The 16,024-nt window shown below is 43.9% G+C and overlaps 2 protein-coding genes across 16 annotated transcripts in view; both read right to left on the bottom strand.

Moving 5' to 3' along the window:
• Window positions 1–3,285, bottom strand: part of snap91 (synaptosome associated protein 91) — a 46,747-nt gene extending 43,462 nt beyond the window's left edge. For 9 of the 10 annotated variants that reach the window (XM_011484846.2, XM_020709871.1, XM_011484850.2 and 6 more), the window contains exon 1: window positions 2,389–3,285. In XM_011484846.2, the coding sequence (XP_011483148.1) occupies window positions 2,389–2,518 (130 nt within the window). In that variant the 5' untranslated portion in view covers window positions 2,519–3,285. The remainder of the gene's footprint in view (window positions 1–2,388) is intronic. The other variant, XM_020709873.2, reaches the window with a different exon arrangement.
• Window positions 3,286–5,765: 2,480 nt separating this feature from the next.
• dopey1 (dopey family member 1) overlaps window positions 5,766–16,024 on the bottom strand; it is a 32,127-nt gene continuing 21,868 nt past the window's right edge. For 5 of the 6 annotated variants that reach the window (XM_011484854.3, XM_011484857.3, XM_011484856.3 and 2 more), the window contains 19 exons: window positions 13,876–15,979; window positions 13,633–13,744; window positions 13,316–13,498; window positions 12,776–12,901; window positions 12,069–12,203; window positions 11,811–11,866; window positions 11,617–11,721; window positions 11,384–11,450; window positions 10,829–10,973; window positions 9,967–10,046; window positions 9,438–9,547; window positions 9,104–9,253; window positions 8,968–9,029; window positions 8,618–8,770; window positions 7,939–8,075; window positions 7,797–7,852; window positions 6,644–6,808; window positions 6,425–6,554; window positions 5,766–6,338 (listed from right to left, as the gene is read on the bottom strand). In XM_011484854.3, the coding sequence (XP_011483156.1) occupies window positions 6,030–6,338; window positions 6,425–6,554; window positions 6,644–6,808; window positions 7,797–7,852; window positions 7,939–8,075; window positions 8,618–8,770; window positions 8,968–9,029; window positions 9,104–9,253; window positions 9,438–9,547; window positions 9,967–10,046; window positions 10,829–10,973; window positions 11,384–11,450; window positions 11,617–11,721; window positions 11,811–11,866; window positions 12,069–12,203; window positions 12,776–12,901; window positions 13,316–13,498; window positions 13,633–13,744; window positions 13,876–15,979 (4,385 nt within the window). In that variant the 3' untranslated portion in view covers window positions 5,766–6,029. The remainder of the gene's footprint in view (window positions 6,339–6,424; window positions 6,555–6,643; window positions 6,809–7,796; window positions 7,853–7,938; window positions 8,076–8,617; window positions 8,771–8,967; window positions 9,030–9,103; window positions 9,254–9,437; window positions 9,548–9,966; window positions 10,047–10,828; window positions 10,974–11,383; window positions 11,451–11,616; window positions 11,722–11,810; window positions 11,867–12,068; window positions 12,204–12,775; window positions 12,902–13,315; window positions 13,499–13,632; window positions 13,745–13,875; window positions 15,980–16,024) is intronic. The other variant, XM_011484855.3, reaches the window with a different exon arrangement.

Raw genomic sequence — 16,024 nt, 5'->3', positions numbered from 1 at the left:
TTCAGGCCCATCTAACGGACAGGACGGCTGATCCATGTAAATCATGTAGCAAAAAGAATTTCAAGGTCCTGGAGTGGCAAAACCAGTCTCCAGATCTCAACTCCATAGAAAATCTTTGGAGGGAGTTGAAAGTCTGTGTTGCCCCACAAAAGCTCCAAAACATCACTGCTCTAGAGGAGATCTGCATGGAGGAATGGGCCGAAGTACCTGCAACAGTTTGTGAAAATACAGAAAAGATTTGCAGCCTAGTTGCTGTCATTTCCAACAAAGGCTTTTTAACTAGGTCATTGATTTTAACTTTTATTATTGACCAAATTTTTATTTTCCACCATAATTTGCAAATAAATTCTTTAAATATCAGACAATAGGATTTCTGGATTTGTTTTTCTCATTTAGTCTCTCGTAGTTGAAATTTACCTATGATGAAAATTACAGGCCTCTCTCGTCTTTTTAAGCGGGAGAACTTTGGTGGATCTACATTTGGTGGATGACTAAATACGTTTTTGCCCCACTGTACTGTATAGCAACTCACAATTATCTATAGCAACTGCACCTGAGGTGTTGTTCTGTTTTAACAAAGGGTGTGTTGTCAGAGCTGTAACAGCATTTGTGCAAACACTAGCAGTACACACAGGTACGCACAGACACACATTTTCCATCCCTTTGCTTTCACTCACCTAAGAATATTGTACGGAGGATGCTGTTTCTGATTATCTATCACTCGCTTTTAGAGCGACATTATTGTTTACATTAAAGGGAAAAAAACGTTGAATTCAATGGACTACCTTCTACATGTTAATTGTAAAAAATATACAATCGTTTTGCCGATTTATGTAGAAAATCTTATCCAACAACTTCTCCTTATTATCTACAACCTTGCACTTGTGTTTGATGCAGTGCAGTGAAAAAAATATACACAATAACAGGGAATTTGCAAACTGGTAGTATTTTACTTTTAATTTACCTGTAAAAAGCTATGTCTGTTTGTAACAGGTAAAAACAGGCAATAACAGGTTAAAAAAAAAGTTGCAGCAGCACATTTGATCTTTTTGGTAAATCTCTGGAAACATGATGAGTTAATGTCATAATTTTATTGTCATGTTTCACTCTAAACAACAACAACAAAAGCAGGGGAATAATTGCCCCATCCTCCTGTGTGAGCTCTATACCATCCAGAGGCCACAGGACAGAAAGGTAGTTTCAGTGACTACCAGAGCAGAAGGTCATCCAAAGTTCACCCACACACACTCTTCTCGTGCTCTATTCCTTTATCGTTTAGTTCTCATGATGCCATCTTTCTTATAAAGGAACTGAAACTGAAAAATGTCCACATGTCCAAACTTCATCAACATCACACTGTGCTGCCAGAATTTTCCTCCTGCTGTACTGTTTGACCATTGAGTTTAGAAAACCACTTGGATGCTTTTAAGAAAATGTCCCGGTTAAGGAGGCCAGTTGTCCTCCTTCATAGATGAACTATGCGACCATTAATCAGCTCTCTGTAATATCCAGTTTGTTGTTCACTGGCAAGGACATTTGGCAATTTAAAGAGATCCTAGTTTTATGAATGAAATTAAAGTAAAAGCGTTTATGGAAAAGCTGATGGATGTTTTCACTCGTGGTCATGGTCATTTCTGCATTACACAGTGAACACACACTGTTCAGAGATGACTCACTCCAGAGTCATATCCTGTTCCTGTGTCAGCTGGTTTTCACCAACTGGTCCTTCAGGAAATAATGTTCTGATCCAAGAAGAGGAATTAAAGCAATACCATTATAATATAGATCTAATAACTGTAAAACCCTCAGCTCATGTTATCACTAAGGTCTACAGTACCTCCAGAACGTATATCTTTTTCTTTTGTTTTAATTTTTCATTGTTTTTATTGCTTTATTATTATAGTTTACAGACATAGTTTGTCGCTAAAAGGTTAAGTCATATAGTACATTATTTTTATAAATCAATTTTAGGATCTAATTTATCCAGGTGTATCTCAAAGAAATCTGACTGGGCTTACATATTCTCTCTTTTTTACTGCCATCGCATGAAACTTGAGGGAAAATGTAGGATAGGTAGCCATACATTTAAGTCCAGATGAACATTCTCAGGCTTTAGGCTACAACTGGAAAAACCTGAACTGAGAAATTTGTTTAGAAACCAAAATAATATTGTGGAATACTTCATATTTGCTGCATCCTACAAACACACCAGTAAAGATAGGGCTTGTAGTGACTATTGAAGGGGTAAAGTTTGGTTTATTTAAGGTTGAAAAGCATTTTCTGTGTGGAGTCTGCATACATGTAAGGGGCCTACCACTGAATGAAACCCTTAACTGAACTGGACGGACGGATGGATGGATGGATGGATGGATGGATGGATGGACTTACATTCCAGGTGCTTTTTCTTGGGTGCAGTCTGTTCGTGAGTGGTGGCTTTGCACACCGCTCTGCACACATCGGATCCAGTCAGGGTGTACTGAGCCGCGGCGATGCGGTCCGTCAGCGTCTGCCCCGACATCTTCTATCAGCTGGGTCCAAGTCCAACCTCGAATGTATGGTCCTACCCCCCCACACAGCCACGGAAACAAGCGAACACGCTCTGCAGCCTAATCCCAGCGGCCCCGAAAACACTCAAAGCGCAGTGCTGTGGTCAATAAAGGAGCTTCTGGTTAAACTGCACTTGAGGTGGTTACATAACACAACACATGGACGTTCCCCCGGATCTGCGTCTCTGACTGGAGCGTTTCTCATCCGAAGCCAGGCCAGTATCCTCGGAAGGTTATAGTCCACCGGCGGGTGGGTGCAGGGATTCAGCAGCAAAACCCTACACCCAGTTCTGACCTTAAGTCTTCCCCTTTTTCTCTCCAATAAAAGCCTTATTTTGTGTTATAATAATCCACCAGCCTCCCTGACAAACCCCGCTCTCCGATGATGATGATGCCTCCCCTCCTCCTCCTCTTCTTCCTCGTCTTGCTTCCCCCAGCCTCCTGGATAATCCTCTCCACCAGAAGCAGCCCACAGTCCCAGTGAATCAATGGGGCGTGCAGGGAAGCATCAGAGCCAGGCTGGCCTCATCATCTCCATCAGGGTCATCCCTCCACCATGCACTTCAGAGCGGCGTTCCCCTCCTCCCTCCTCCGCCTAATTCCCTTTGAGAAATGCGTCTGAGCCGGTGCACGGATGGAGGTGTTTTCGGTCAATTTAATAAGATATGTTTTAAATTTATTTTTATATATATTTGCCCTCTGACCAAATCCCGCCTCCCTCTGACGACTACAGTAACGTAAATCTACTAACCCCGTCTGCAGCCTCGTGAAGCATCGCGAGAGTTTTGCAGATGACAGAAGATCCGGCTCTGGATCATTGGACATTTCTGGAAGCACGAGGGCCCCACGCGGCAGGATGGTTTTTGAAATGTTAGGTTCTGTCATGTGAAGGTCAAATACAATCTGCTGTTTCAAAAACAATTAATTTAATCCGTAAATGCAAGCAGGAATGGTGAAAGGGCATAATTGCATTGTCACTTTCCATGGTGCTGATCTGAGCACCTGATGGGAGGTTTTAAGTTTTTTTGTTTTTTGTTTCAAAAACGTTATTACACTGTGGAATTTGTCAGGTTCTCTAAAATTCAAAAATCTATAGAGAAAGCCACGTTGAACTGTCAAATGTCACGTTGTCATCTTAATTAACTCAAAACTTTATATATTAAAATATCATATCTGCACAAGCACGATTTCTTGGAGAGGTTTGATAGCAATAACAAATCTGGAAAATGTCTGGCAAATCAGCTCAAATGAAACAAGGAAAAGAAAACTATTTCATCAGTTACAGAACCAACAGGAAACACGACACTTGATTCCACTTGCAATAAACTCCGTCTTTAAAAACTTTTACCGATCCCTTTATTCATTCCAAATAGATCCTCCTGACAATTATATTATAAATTTTCTTAATAACATCACCTTGTCCAGACCACTGAAAGAACAAATTACAATCCCCTTTTACTGAAGAAGAGCTAAACACGGCACTAACTGACATGCCAATAAAAAAGCCCCAGGACCAGACGACTTCCCAGCAGAATTTTATAAAGTGTGTTGGTCGACTTTTGTCCAATTCCCTATAATCTACCTCCAAATGTGACCTCCGCCAACATTATCTTACTTCTGAAACCTGGCAAAGATCACATCACCGTCCAGCTACCGACCCCTATCCCTGATTTATGCAGACCTCAAAATAATCTGCAAAGCTTTGACAGGAAGGCTGGAGAAGGTAGTGCCTCCCCTTGAACATTCTGACCAAACAGAAGAATGTTAGTGGAGGGAAAACATCCCTCCACTAACATGCACAGATTAATCATCCTCATAGATTACTCAACTATTTATAACAGAGAAGCAAGCATTATGTCACTGGATGCAGAAAAGGCATTTGATTGGGTTAACTGGAAACTCCTAATAACCACCACGAAAAAATTTAGTTTTGGAAAATCATTTATTAATTAATTAAAATACACCACCCTAATGCTGGTGATGATCAATGATCAAACATTTCCAAGATTTAACCTACAAAGAGGGACCAGACAAGGCTGTCCACCATCACCCTCACTGTTTGCACTCTTCATCGAACCTCTAGCCGCTGCAATTAGGCAGAGCCAAGATATGGAAGTCAGTCTTGGTGTTCTGCCTGGGCCCGTGCGGCCGTGATGCCCTGCGCTGGGCCCAGCGCCCCGGGGTCCACGATGCATCCACAGTGTAGGGGAGAAGGGTATTTCTCCTTTTTAAACAAAAATGTTTTTAGGGGGATTTTTAGGTGTGTTTTTAATGAATTCATTGGGATGTGGGGGCGTCCTGTGGACCTCCCAGGCCCCAAATATACACCTTGTGCGTCAGAAGATTCACAACCCCCCAGTGTAACAGTGAAATCTGTCCAACTCAAGAAGCCTTCAGCTCTCATCTCTTTGCTCAGCAGTACAAGTTAAAAAACAACAAAACATTTGTTTTTTAAAAGTAATTGGAATGTACAAACAATGGTTATAAAATTGATGTATGGAATTAGTTAATCCCTTCAAGTATGACACATTTTAGTCTAGTTTCCTTGTCAAGTCCTACATTTGCTTCAGTCTGGCTGTCACAGTTCAGACACAAATGACCAAAGGATTCAGTGATACCCCAGTAACTAAAATACAACACTAAGCAGATAAGATATTTTTTCTTAATAAAAATACTAAGGGTGAAGCTTAAATCTTCTTCTAGATGTAGTTCATCAGTCAAGGACAGTAAATAAATGAAATGAACTTGTGTGTTATTGTAAAACATACCTGTTAGCCAAAAAACCTTTGTTGTAGTCATTGGCCCGATGCAAGAAGCAAATAAAACAATCCATACAAGGTAAACCACATTCACAATGATTGGTCACAAAAAAGACTAATAAAAAAAATAGAAAAGGTTTCATGTAAAACAAGAGTATGTTTGAAACACTATTTTGTATTTTAAAGTAGTCTCTGCTGAATTAGTCTGATCGGTTGACAAAAAGTTTGCAGAATCAGCTATTAGGAAAACCAACGGTTTTGAAAGATGAAAAGCTTCTCCAATTCATTTACTTACTTAATGGGACAGCTTCCTTTTTCACAAACCAATAAAATGGGTAAATCCCAAAAAATGGAATCTTCTAAAGGGAGCTGAACACTTTGAGGGAAGGGTTTGCTTAAAAAAAAGCCTCCAGGATTTACACAAACAGAATGTTAATAAAAAATAAACAGCTCATGCAGCTTTCCCATTAGAAATCTTTTTTTTATTAAGTTACATCGATATGGAATGGCACTTGGTCCAGAAGGACCCACATGAAATGTTAAAACTCATCAAAGTTCTCTATATACAAATATTTAAAATTAAATACAGTGGCTTCTGAAAGGGATTCATCATAAATACAAAAAGTACAAATTGTTCTCCCATTTGTATCCCCTATGTTTTTGAGTGAACCGTCTGAAGTTCCTTCCTAGTAGTAATAACCTCCTGCTCCTCCTGCTTGCGGTTTCACGTTTTGATAAGACCGTCTAAAAAGTCTTTCTCCACCATTTCCTCGATGTTCTGTCGCGCTCGACTCCAGAAGACCTTCTGACTCTCCAGCTTGTGGCCCTCCTTGAGGCTAGGGAAGGAAGAGTCACTGGGGTTTTGGGCGTGGGCTGAATTGGAGCGGCTGCTCGCCTTGCTGTTAAACACCTGGCTGAGCAGGTTGAAGAAGGGCAGTAGCTGCTCCATGCTGCGGATGATGTACAGGGTCAGCATCAGGTGTCCCGGCTCCCAGGTCAGAGTTTTGGTTGAACAGTCCTCCTCTGGGTTTTTCTGAGGGGGGGGGGGGGGGGACAAACGCACAGTAAAATAAGATGACTTATTCCAAAACCTACTGTCAGAGAGGGAGGAAGTTGTACCTTCGCCCGTTTCCTCAGAAGCTTTGCCAAACGGACCACATATGGCTTAAATTCTCTCTGATGAGTCCCCTGACGCCTCACTTCCATCCCTGAATCATCCGACGCCTCAGGGACGAAAGCCCAGCGGTACCTGCAAAACCACAGCATTTTTAGTTCTTTTCACTTCAACAGGTTTTTCTTCAAAAGCGCTTTGCAGGTGCGAGTTAGATCCCTGCTCACATCTGAAACTGCGGCAGGCTCTCAGGGGGAAGGGCCAGAGCCAGATCCAGGAACTTGCAGGCAGAGAGGTACAGGTTGAGCCAGCGCTGACTGTTGTAGGAGGTGGAGAAGCCATTCCCTCCTGAGTAGGTGGTTTCCAGGCCAGCAATAGAAGGCCCTGATGATCTGAGGACCAGCAGGACAAAGAAATCTATGAACGACTCCAGTCAAGGCCAGTTTATACTTCACAGCGATCAGCCATCGCACCCAGAATCTAGTTCGTACTAATGTTGGTTCATCTACGATGGATTTCTATGTGGTGTTTATCGTGGCGGACATCTTGCCCAAACACTTGCTTCATCTGCGAACGCACAAAAAACTTGAAATAAAAAAAGGGGCGAATTGCTTCCTCTAGGGCTGCAAGATTTGAGATTTCTCACATCTTTCCAGTGACTGGCTCTAGTTTCCATCTAGTTGTCCGCTCTCTCTGTGTTTCTCTGTGTCTGTGTATGACGATAGGCATTTCCTACTTTCTTCAGTTAAGTTTTCATCATCTGCAGCGTTAAAAAAGATACTTTTCGGGACAGAGTTTGCTCCACCGTCATGTACTGTAGTCCCTGAAATAAATTCAAGTTAAATGATGCGATTTGCACGGTGGGTGTAAAATTCCAGTCGCCGACTATGTAATCACATTTCCCAGCAATTGAAGGGATTCTTCTCCAATGGCCCTGCGACGCCAGCGATTACAAATCCTATTGCTGTGTAAACCGGCTCATTAACACCAGAGATGTCACCGGCGACACCTAAGTGAGACACACTCTTTGACATGCTGTCACTCTTCCACCGTTTTTGCGATCAACGCAAATTGGCTGATTCTAACACAGAAAAGCGTCACGCCAGCAAAGTTACGGTAGTAAAGTTTACTAAATTTATGCTAGTAAAGTGTTGTATAACAGCGGAAAGTTACTTTTCTCCACATCAGAATCAGCGGAGTGCATGAACACTTCATCACTTTATAGTATTGCGTAACAGTGCGAGGGTCTTCTCCACATCAGAATCTGTCAGAATTATGTTGCGTTACAATTGAAAAACGATATTTGAAAAACCATCAACGCTGGAGCTAAAGGGAAAAAAAAAATGCTCATCCACAGCTGTCACTCAACAGGTACTGCACCTTGTGATGTCCTCATCTGCGATCAGCTCCTGCTCCATCAGTAAGAAAACCTGAACCTACAGAGGATTACATGCCAAAGTGGGAATGAGTGTGTGTGTTATGAAGCAGAGGGAAGCCACAGAGCTGGGCGCCTCGTCCCTACCAGCTCGGTGATCATGGTGGGCCACAGCGAGGTGAGGTGCTGAGGGGACATGCGCAGCAGCAGCACTCTGAAGAACAGGAAAACCTGAGCATGAAGGATGGGCACCTGGGGCAGACGCAGGCTCTCAACCAGACGCTCTGAACAAAACGCACAAGTCTGCTTTAGTGAAACAAAAAACACAAAGGAAAAGAAGCAGCCAAGACCTTCATCTGTTCATCACATCTGTTACAAGGACTACTTAAGGACCCACCCTGATGATAATGGTGTTTTTAACATGTTCTTGTGGTGTTTTTCTGATGATAGACGACATCATAAACAAAAGGAGGGGGGTGAGGTTGTTCCACGCCAACAACTTTGAGCCAAATTTCTGATAAACTACTGCTGCTCTGCAGAAACTGTCCAAGAACACAACAGGTTTTCTCTTTTTGTGGCTAAAAACGACATTATTATAATTAAAAGACCACTGGGAATGCTTTCACTATAGATCGAAAGATGGTCAGAGTGGGCCTGGAGTTTGACAGGAATGGATTTGTTGCTATCAGGGCTTTCACATATAAATAACTCCAAGTCTTTTTACTTGAATCACTTTAAAAAAAAAAAAGAGTAAATGACTTTTAATCCAACAAAGCGGCCTCTAAGCTACAGTCAATGTTGACCTGTGATAAATGGGAGTGTTTACCCTGGATGTCCGGCAGGTATTTCTGGTATTGGTCGACTTCGCTGCTGTAGATGGTAAAAGCCAGCCGCTTGAGCAGCATGGCTCTCTGCTCCAGCTCGGCATCTCTGTTGGTGAACAGACTCAGAGAGCTGCTCTGGGCCACTGCCACCCGAGCTAAAGGCAAACGAGACCAAAGGTTACATCATTCTGCACTTCTTTTCTCTTCAACGTTTACATCCCACCGCTTCCTTGCACTCTTGTTCATGAATTAAACGAACACGAGTCTTCACTGACTGAAGGAAAATGTTTATATTGTTGCTCTGAAGCAGAAATGATTGAAACATTAAATTAGTGAGAAGTGAAACGCTTACTCATGAGGTCTCTGAATGTAGTTTTATCATGAGTCATCAAGTGGTCGATGATGGCTCTCCAGCTAAAAAACAAGACAGACTTGATCAATAACACAAAGACAGCGACAGCTACAGCGGTTTGCTTTCTCCTGCTTACTGGCTGACACAGGAAGCATCCATCTGGAAGAAGGTGTGGTCCATGAAGAGGTCAAAGGCCTCCTTTTTCCAGGCACGGCGAGTGTACTGGTACCCACTCAGACTGCTCAAAAGCTGGATGCAAGCGCGGTAGCTGGGGGCGTTGTGGGCACTGCCAGGAGATACATGAAAAACAGCTCTTAAAGCTGCCACTTTTACAAGTTTCATTCATGAAAGCTTTCCACTGAGAGGCATCACTTCCTTCTAATCAGTTTTTGTTTTATGATCAGATGAATCATGACTGGAAGTGGAAGCCGTTTAAAATGATGGAAGAAAAACAAGGAGCTCATTCACACCTGTGGTTACGGAGGTAGGGCACTACGTAGTGCATGATGTTAATCAAGAGCGGAATGACCTTCTCCTTCTCATCGCTGTAGAACACCATGTCCAGGAGATGAGCCAGCACCTGAGGAACCATTACTCAGGTTATCAGACTTCTTTCAGTTCAGTAGAAATGACGCTGTTAGGGAGAAGCTTGATCAATGAATCCTGACTTCACAAACCATATTATTGCAAGCATAAAATTGTTCTAACGCTTGAATCTTTAACATCGTCAGCGCCAGTAAGCACAGACAGACCTGCTTCTGCAGCGGTAACAACCGCTCAGATGCAGCAAGCACACATCCCAACTGAAGGAAGGGATGGACAGTTTCTAATTTGATATGAAATTGGCTGTGGAGCAGCTCTGAGGAGAGTGCTGTTGCTCCACGAGGCTGAGGCTGAAAGCCACAGGTCCAACACCGCTTGGAGACGGAAACCAACTGGAGGCGTGATGGAGATAAAAACAGAAGCAGAGTCGTTGAGTCCCAGACGCTGGAGTTTTACCTTGGCCAACAGAGTGAGGGCGTGAACGCTGTACACTGATGGAGTGAAGCTGGAGGCCTCCATCACTGTGAGCATCAAATCTACAACACACACATGCCAAACGTTAGCAGAGCAGCAGCAGCTACAAAGAACATGCACATATAGGGGGGGGGGGACATGTTTATAATTCTGACATTGTTAAAATCTGATTTTCTGAGGCACTTGTTTTCTAAAAGACCCACTCTGACCAAAGTGGTGTTTTTAACATGAGACATATAAAGAAATTACGCTCGAAATGATATTTCTTTATTTTAATTGTTGTAAATCAGGAGAAGTCCACAGATCTCTCAGCCTCAGATCTGTGGACTCAGTGATTTCTTTTGAAAAGCAGCTAAAATTCCATCGTTTTAAAATTGCTTTTTCATAATTCTTTTGTCCATATTCTGTGTTTGATAGTGTTTTACTGTGAAGCACTTTGTGATTTTTATCCTAGAAAGGGGCTATACAAATAAAGTTTATTGTTATTATTATTACTAGAAGACAAAAAAAAACACAATTTAGAGTCATTTGTTACATAGAAAATTCTCTACAAGCTCCCTGCTCCAAACTTTTAGCGACAGGGAGGGGAAGGGGGGCGGGTTACACCTCGCCAATTAATTTCTAATGAACTCCTGCCGCTCTGCAGAAACTATGTCCTCCAAAATCCTATAGGATATTTGATTTAGCCTAAAAACGGCATATTGAGGATTAAAAAAAGACCACTGGGAACGCTTCCAAAATAGATCAAAGGCTGATGGGACCTTAAAGACTGATTCATGCATTCTGGGTCAGCGCCGACATTGGCCGGGCTTGCTTTCAAGTTTTTTCAGAAATGTTTGTAAACCTTCCACGTCAGCTTCCAGGTTTGTTCCATCCACGACGATCTGAGGAGATGGCTTCACTTCCAGGTTTCTCCTCAGCCAGGTGGTTTGCTCCAGAGAGGAGCCTGCAATGGTTCCGATGGCCTCCACCACCTTATGGGTGACGTCCTGAGGACAGAAGGGGTTTTCAGCCATCACTGTGATCCTTTCCATCAATTACTTCAACCTTACAGCTCCACGTTGATGCCAATCTGTTTTATTTCTTTTTTTGTGTGTGTATGTTGCTACATATCACACCTTTTGTGCCTGAAGAGCTTAGCTTCTTCTTATTTTTGACCAGAAGAACTAATGAGCACGGCTGTCTTAGTCTTGTTGTTTGTTCCAACATCTCAGGTTAGCATCAATCAATTGTGTATTATGAAATGCTTTTGGGCTAATAAGCTCATCCCATTGTCGTTGGCATGTATTTTTAAGCAATAATCTGTCATTTCAATATTCAACCACAATCTATCCAAATCAGTTTCCCTTAGACTCTACTTTTTTAGGGTAGAGGGTAAAGGAGTTGTTGCAGTGGATACCTGTAGCTCTCGTTGGTCCTTTTTGCTCTCCAGATTGGGGTTCTTCAGAATGAATTCATTCAGAATCCTAATGCAAGGAAATTAAATTCAGTTCATCAAATTATTTAAATTAAATGTCTGCATTTATAAAAAAACAACAACAACAGGGAACCATAAACAGACAAGTATAAAAAGAAAAATGCTGGTTATTCTTTTCAATGGCGTCGGGTGGATGTCAAGCAGGAAAAACCGACCCCAGAATGAGGAACTGTCCAGGAGCAGGCAGGCCCAGCTGGACCGAGTCCTTCAGCAGAACCAACAGGGGCTGCCAGCTGTCCACCAAGCTAGAAACAGGGATCCTATGACAATGCAAAAAGGTTGCTGTGGTTAGAAAACAGGACCGCTGCACAACATTAAAACAACAGGAAACGTGAAGCAGCGCCCTCACCTCTGCACATATGCATAGAAAAACTGCAGCATGCACACCTCCAATGAGAGGTGCTTCTGAGGAGCCGAGAAAGAACAGCATATGAAAAAAAGAGAGGCTAAAAAACAAGTTTAGAGACACGTCATATTTTTAATCACAGCTTTCATCAGGAGATGTGAACTCCTCACTACGCTGTATTAACTATTACATTTGAGAGCAGATAAGAAGAAATAGAAATTCCTTTCTCTAATGAAATCAGGGGCAAGCATCAAAGCTAACCTTGTCCTTAGCGATGGCGGGCGGCTGCTTCAACACCTCTTTGACCGTCTGGATGACAGTCTCTGTGCGCATGGCACTCACTGAACGCACCAGCTCCACCAGCAGCAGCTGCTCCTCAGTGGCTGCAGGAATCACCTGAAAGAACAGGTGGATGAAAGCTTTGCACCAGATCTGACCGCTGTTATGCTTCCTCTGAAACACAGACATGCATCTGTCCTACGTCTGTGTGCTCTAATGTTGAATTTAAGCCAACCTAAACAAGCATGCAGAACTTCTTTCTTTCTTTTTAGGAATATGCCAGTTCAAAGCCTTCTTGTAAAGAAATTAAAGAAACTATGGTAAAAGGTGGAAGAGCTCCTGTCCCAAATAAAGGCATTATTAAACAGCACCAACCTAAGATGTGAGGCCTTAAAAAACTGTAATTTCAATGCTTTAAATGCAACTAATATAAATAATCATAACTTACTCTAAATTCTATTAAGAAATTATTTACAGTTGGAAAAAAATCATTTTTTTAATATCTAAATATGTAGATATATTTATGCTTAAAACAGAAGAAAATGTGCCTGTTTTATTAATATTTTTCCTTAGATCAAAATTACACAGATCAGAAATCAAACTTTTACTTCCTATTTCCCAAATTGCTCAAAACTCTTCAGCAAAACTGATTTCAGTCAAGTTAAGATGTGGGCAGATCTTCACTGTACCTTGTTTCGGACTGGAGCTTTGATTTGTTTCCTCTCATTCCAAACGTAGGCTATTGCTGCCATGAAGTGAGCACCGTGGTTCATGGAGATTGGACCCAGCAGTTCCAAAATCTGCTGTCTGAGATTCTGCAGATGACATACTTGACTTTACTATTTTATAGTATTCTGTGGTGAGACTTTTAGCGTGTAACAATCAAGCAAACTGTAAGATACCTTCAAACTAAAGTCTGCCTAAAGTCTGGTGTCCTGCTTGCTTTACTATGAACCTTTCCACTGTAGCTTCTACAAAACGGATCCAGATCAATAGAAACCAGCAGGACACTGGACCTCGAGGCCTGGCATTTGAAACCCTTGCACTATAGGGTACACCCCCTGCATATTTTCTAAAAGCCTTGATCCAATTAAACTTCAGAATGAGTGGGCAGACAAATCTAAACGCCAAAAGTAATCCTTTAAAAGAAAACTGTAACTATCTTTTCTGAAAAACATGTTTGTTCATTTTTTCCTGATACTTTGTTATATTTTATTAGTAGATAGTACCTTTGTGGAGCCCAAGTTGATGTTGGACATGGAGGCGGCTGAGGCGGCAGCAGGTTTGTCCGAGCTGTCGGCTTGGTGGAGAATGCTCCACAGGAGGGTGACGGAGGTCATGATGGTGTGGAGGATGGACAGGATGCCTGAGCGGGCCTCAGTCAGGTGCTTCTGGTCAACACTCACCTGTAACTGAACGGCACAGCAATCATTAATGCTGACACTAGAGCCAGTCTACAGGCCTTAAATAGAATCTTATTGTCAAAATAATAATTAAAAAAAACAAAAGCTTGTGAACTTCAGCTCCCATCACATACTGCCCTCACCTGGTGGTACTGAGAAGTGGGATCCAGCAGACAGGAATGAATAATGGTCGTCACCCCCTCCAGGACAGTCAGAATCAGGTCAGGGGGAATACAAAGGGCCATCCACTGTGGCCTGACAGATAAACAAAAAGAACCCTGAGTTTATGAGATGATAAAGGGCTCCCTCTGGTGATCAAACTGTGATGTTTCCCTCCAACATGTGCCTGTGTGATAAGATAAAGAAGAAGATCCAGACTTTAATACCTGATGTCAGTTAGTCCCGTCTCATAGCGGTACTGCTGGAGAAGGTTGTCCAGGTTTCTGCAGAGCTGCAGAGTGACTGAAGCCACCACCCTCCCCAGCACCCTCCCCATGTAAGGCAGGGAGGCTGTGATGAGTTCGATCCACTGAGGATGCATCTTACAGGTGTGGTGCTGATGCAGGGCCCTAATCACCGCACACAGAAACATGCCCTGTGCTGTGATAGGCTGCCCATGAAGGTACTGCAGTGAAGTCATTGGCTGCTGAGGGTTGACATGCTCCACCTCTCCACCTAAGACCTCAAACCCCACCCCACTACTGCCCCCTGCTCCTCCCCCTCCTCCCACAGACCCTCCGTCTCCTCCCTCGTCAGCCGGCAGCAGAACCCTGTGCTCCAGCACTATCAGGCTATGCAGCAGTCGGAGCAGCTGGGACTGGACGGCGCTACAGCTGTCCATCTGGTCCTCCGATAGGTTGATGACGCTGTCCTCTGACAGGCCCTCCTCCACCGCGGCGGTGTTCACCCCGGCTGTCCGCTGCTCGTGCCATTTCTGCGCACTGAATATGGAGGAGAGCAGGCAGTGGAGAACCACTTTCTGAACTTTACACTTTGAGAGGACATCGCTGATAAAACTGGCAAAGCCCTTGGCCGAGCCCCCGGTGACTTTGGTGAGCTCGCTGAACAACAGCGTTAGGACTTCCACACTGGTGAGCTGCATGGCTCGGTTTCCCACCAGGTCTTGAGGGCCTGCTTTGACATGGGCAGAGTAGTAGCTTCTTAGAAAGTATAGACAGAGAGATATGATGATCTCCAGGTACATGGCGCTACGGAATGAGTGGGAATGAGAGTCCTGGGGAATGGGGCAGTAAAAGTCTTTGCCCATGACAGATACTCTGTGACGGGCAAACAGGTTCTGAAGCAAGGAGAGCTGCGGAGTGTAGGTGTTGTTGATGCTAGTGGTGGAGATGGCGCTCACGAAGCCTGAGGGAGCAGCTCGCAACATTGCTGCGATGGCCGTCAGGGCGTGCAGAGTCCTGGAGGAGTCGTACAGCTGGAGGTAGAGCAGAACGTGCTGGTAGAGAGGATGGATGTTAAAACGAGGTGGGGTAGAGGACGGCCTATGCCCTGTGACACTGACGCCACCAACAGCTCCTCCTGAGCACCCGCTCGGTGACCCGGTGTCACTCTCAATCTCAGACACCTCACCCTCCCCACAACTGTACCAGTTCTCTAAATCAAGGCTATCCCCAAAGAAGATACTGGCTGGACGCAGCTTTTCGGCTTGGTTTGCGGCTCTTCTCTGCTTCTCCTCTTCTTTCCTTTTCGTCTTCTTGATCTTTGGCTTTGCCCCCGGAGACTTTTCTGCCAGCCTCTCCATTATCTTCCCCTTCAGGCTGAGCTGAGTGCTGCTGTGGCTGCGCTTCCGCGTCTGAGAGTCATCCACCTGAAGGTTGTGGTCTGGAGTGGCCGGATCAGAGATGTCTGGCAATGTCACAATGGAGGGAGAGGAACTGTGGCGGACAATGCCCTCTTTGTGCTGCTCCTCGGTGACAGAAAGAAACTCTAAAGTGCCTCCAGCTAACATCTCTGGCAAAGTCTGGTGGCTGGAGCACTGAGGAGGACAGAGGTCCAGACGGAGACCAGTGGAGGTGTCTGATGATGCGCTATCAGAATCAGTCTGGGGCCAATTTTCCGGCTGAGATGAGACTTCAGTGGACTCCTCGTCCATCATGTTCATAACTCTGTCTATGACATCATTTAAGACGGACGATACAGCTTCCTCCAGGGAGTTGTCAGACGTGCCTTCTGAAGAACCGAGCTGCCCTTCAGAGCCGTTCACTGAGCTGCTGACCCTGTCCGCCTCCTCAAAGCTGCCGTTTTCCACGGTTGGTGAAGGAGATCCACTAGACTCTGAGCCCTGCAGCTCCCCTTGCTGCTCACTAGGTTGGTAATCAACAGCTACTTGGAGGTTCTCACTACTTAGACTTAGAATGGACAAGCTGTCACTTAAAGGGTTAACAGTCAGACAGAAGGGCTCCATGTCGCTCACTGCCAGGCCGTGGAGCTCCTCCTGTCCGAGCCTTTCACCTCGGAGCTGACTGAAGTCTGATGAAAACAAGAAAGAAAACAATTTTGTTTCCATTGATTAAA

This window comes from Oryzias latipes, chromosome 16, assembly GCF_002234675.1.
Source record: "Oryzias latipes chromosome 16, ASM223467v1".
Classification (NCBI taxonomy): Eukaryota; Metazoa; Chordata; class Actinopteri; order Beloniformes; family Adrianichthyidae; genus Oryzias; species Oryzias latipes.
The sequence above is the reverse complement of the archived record's forward strand: the minus strand, read 5'-3'. Positions and strand labels throughout refer to the sequence as shown.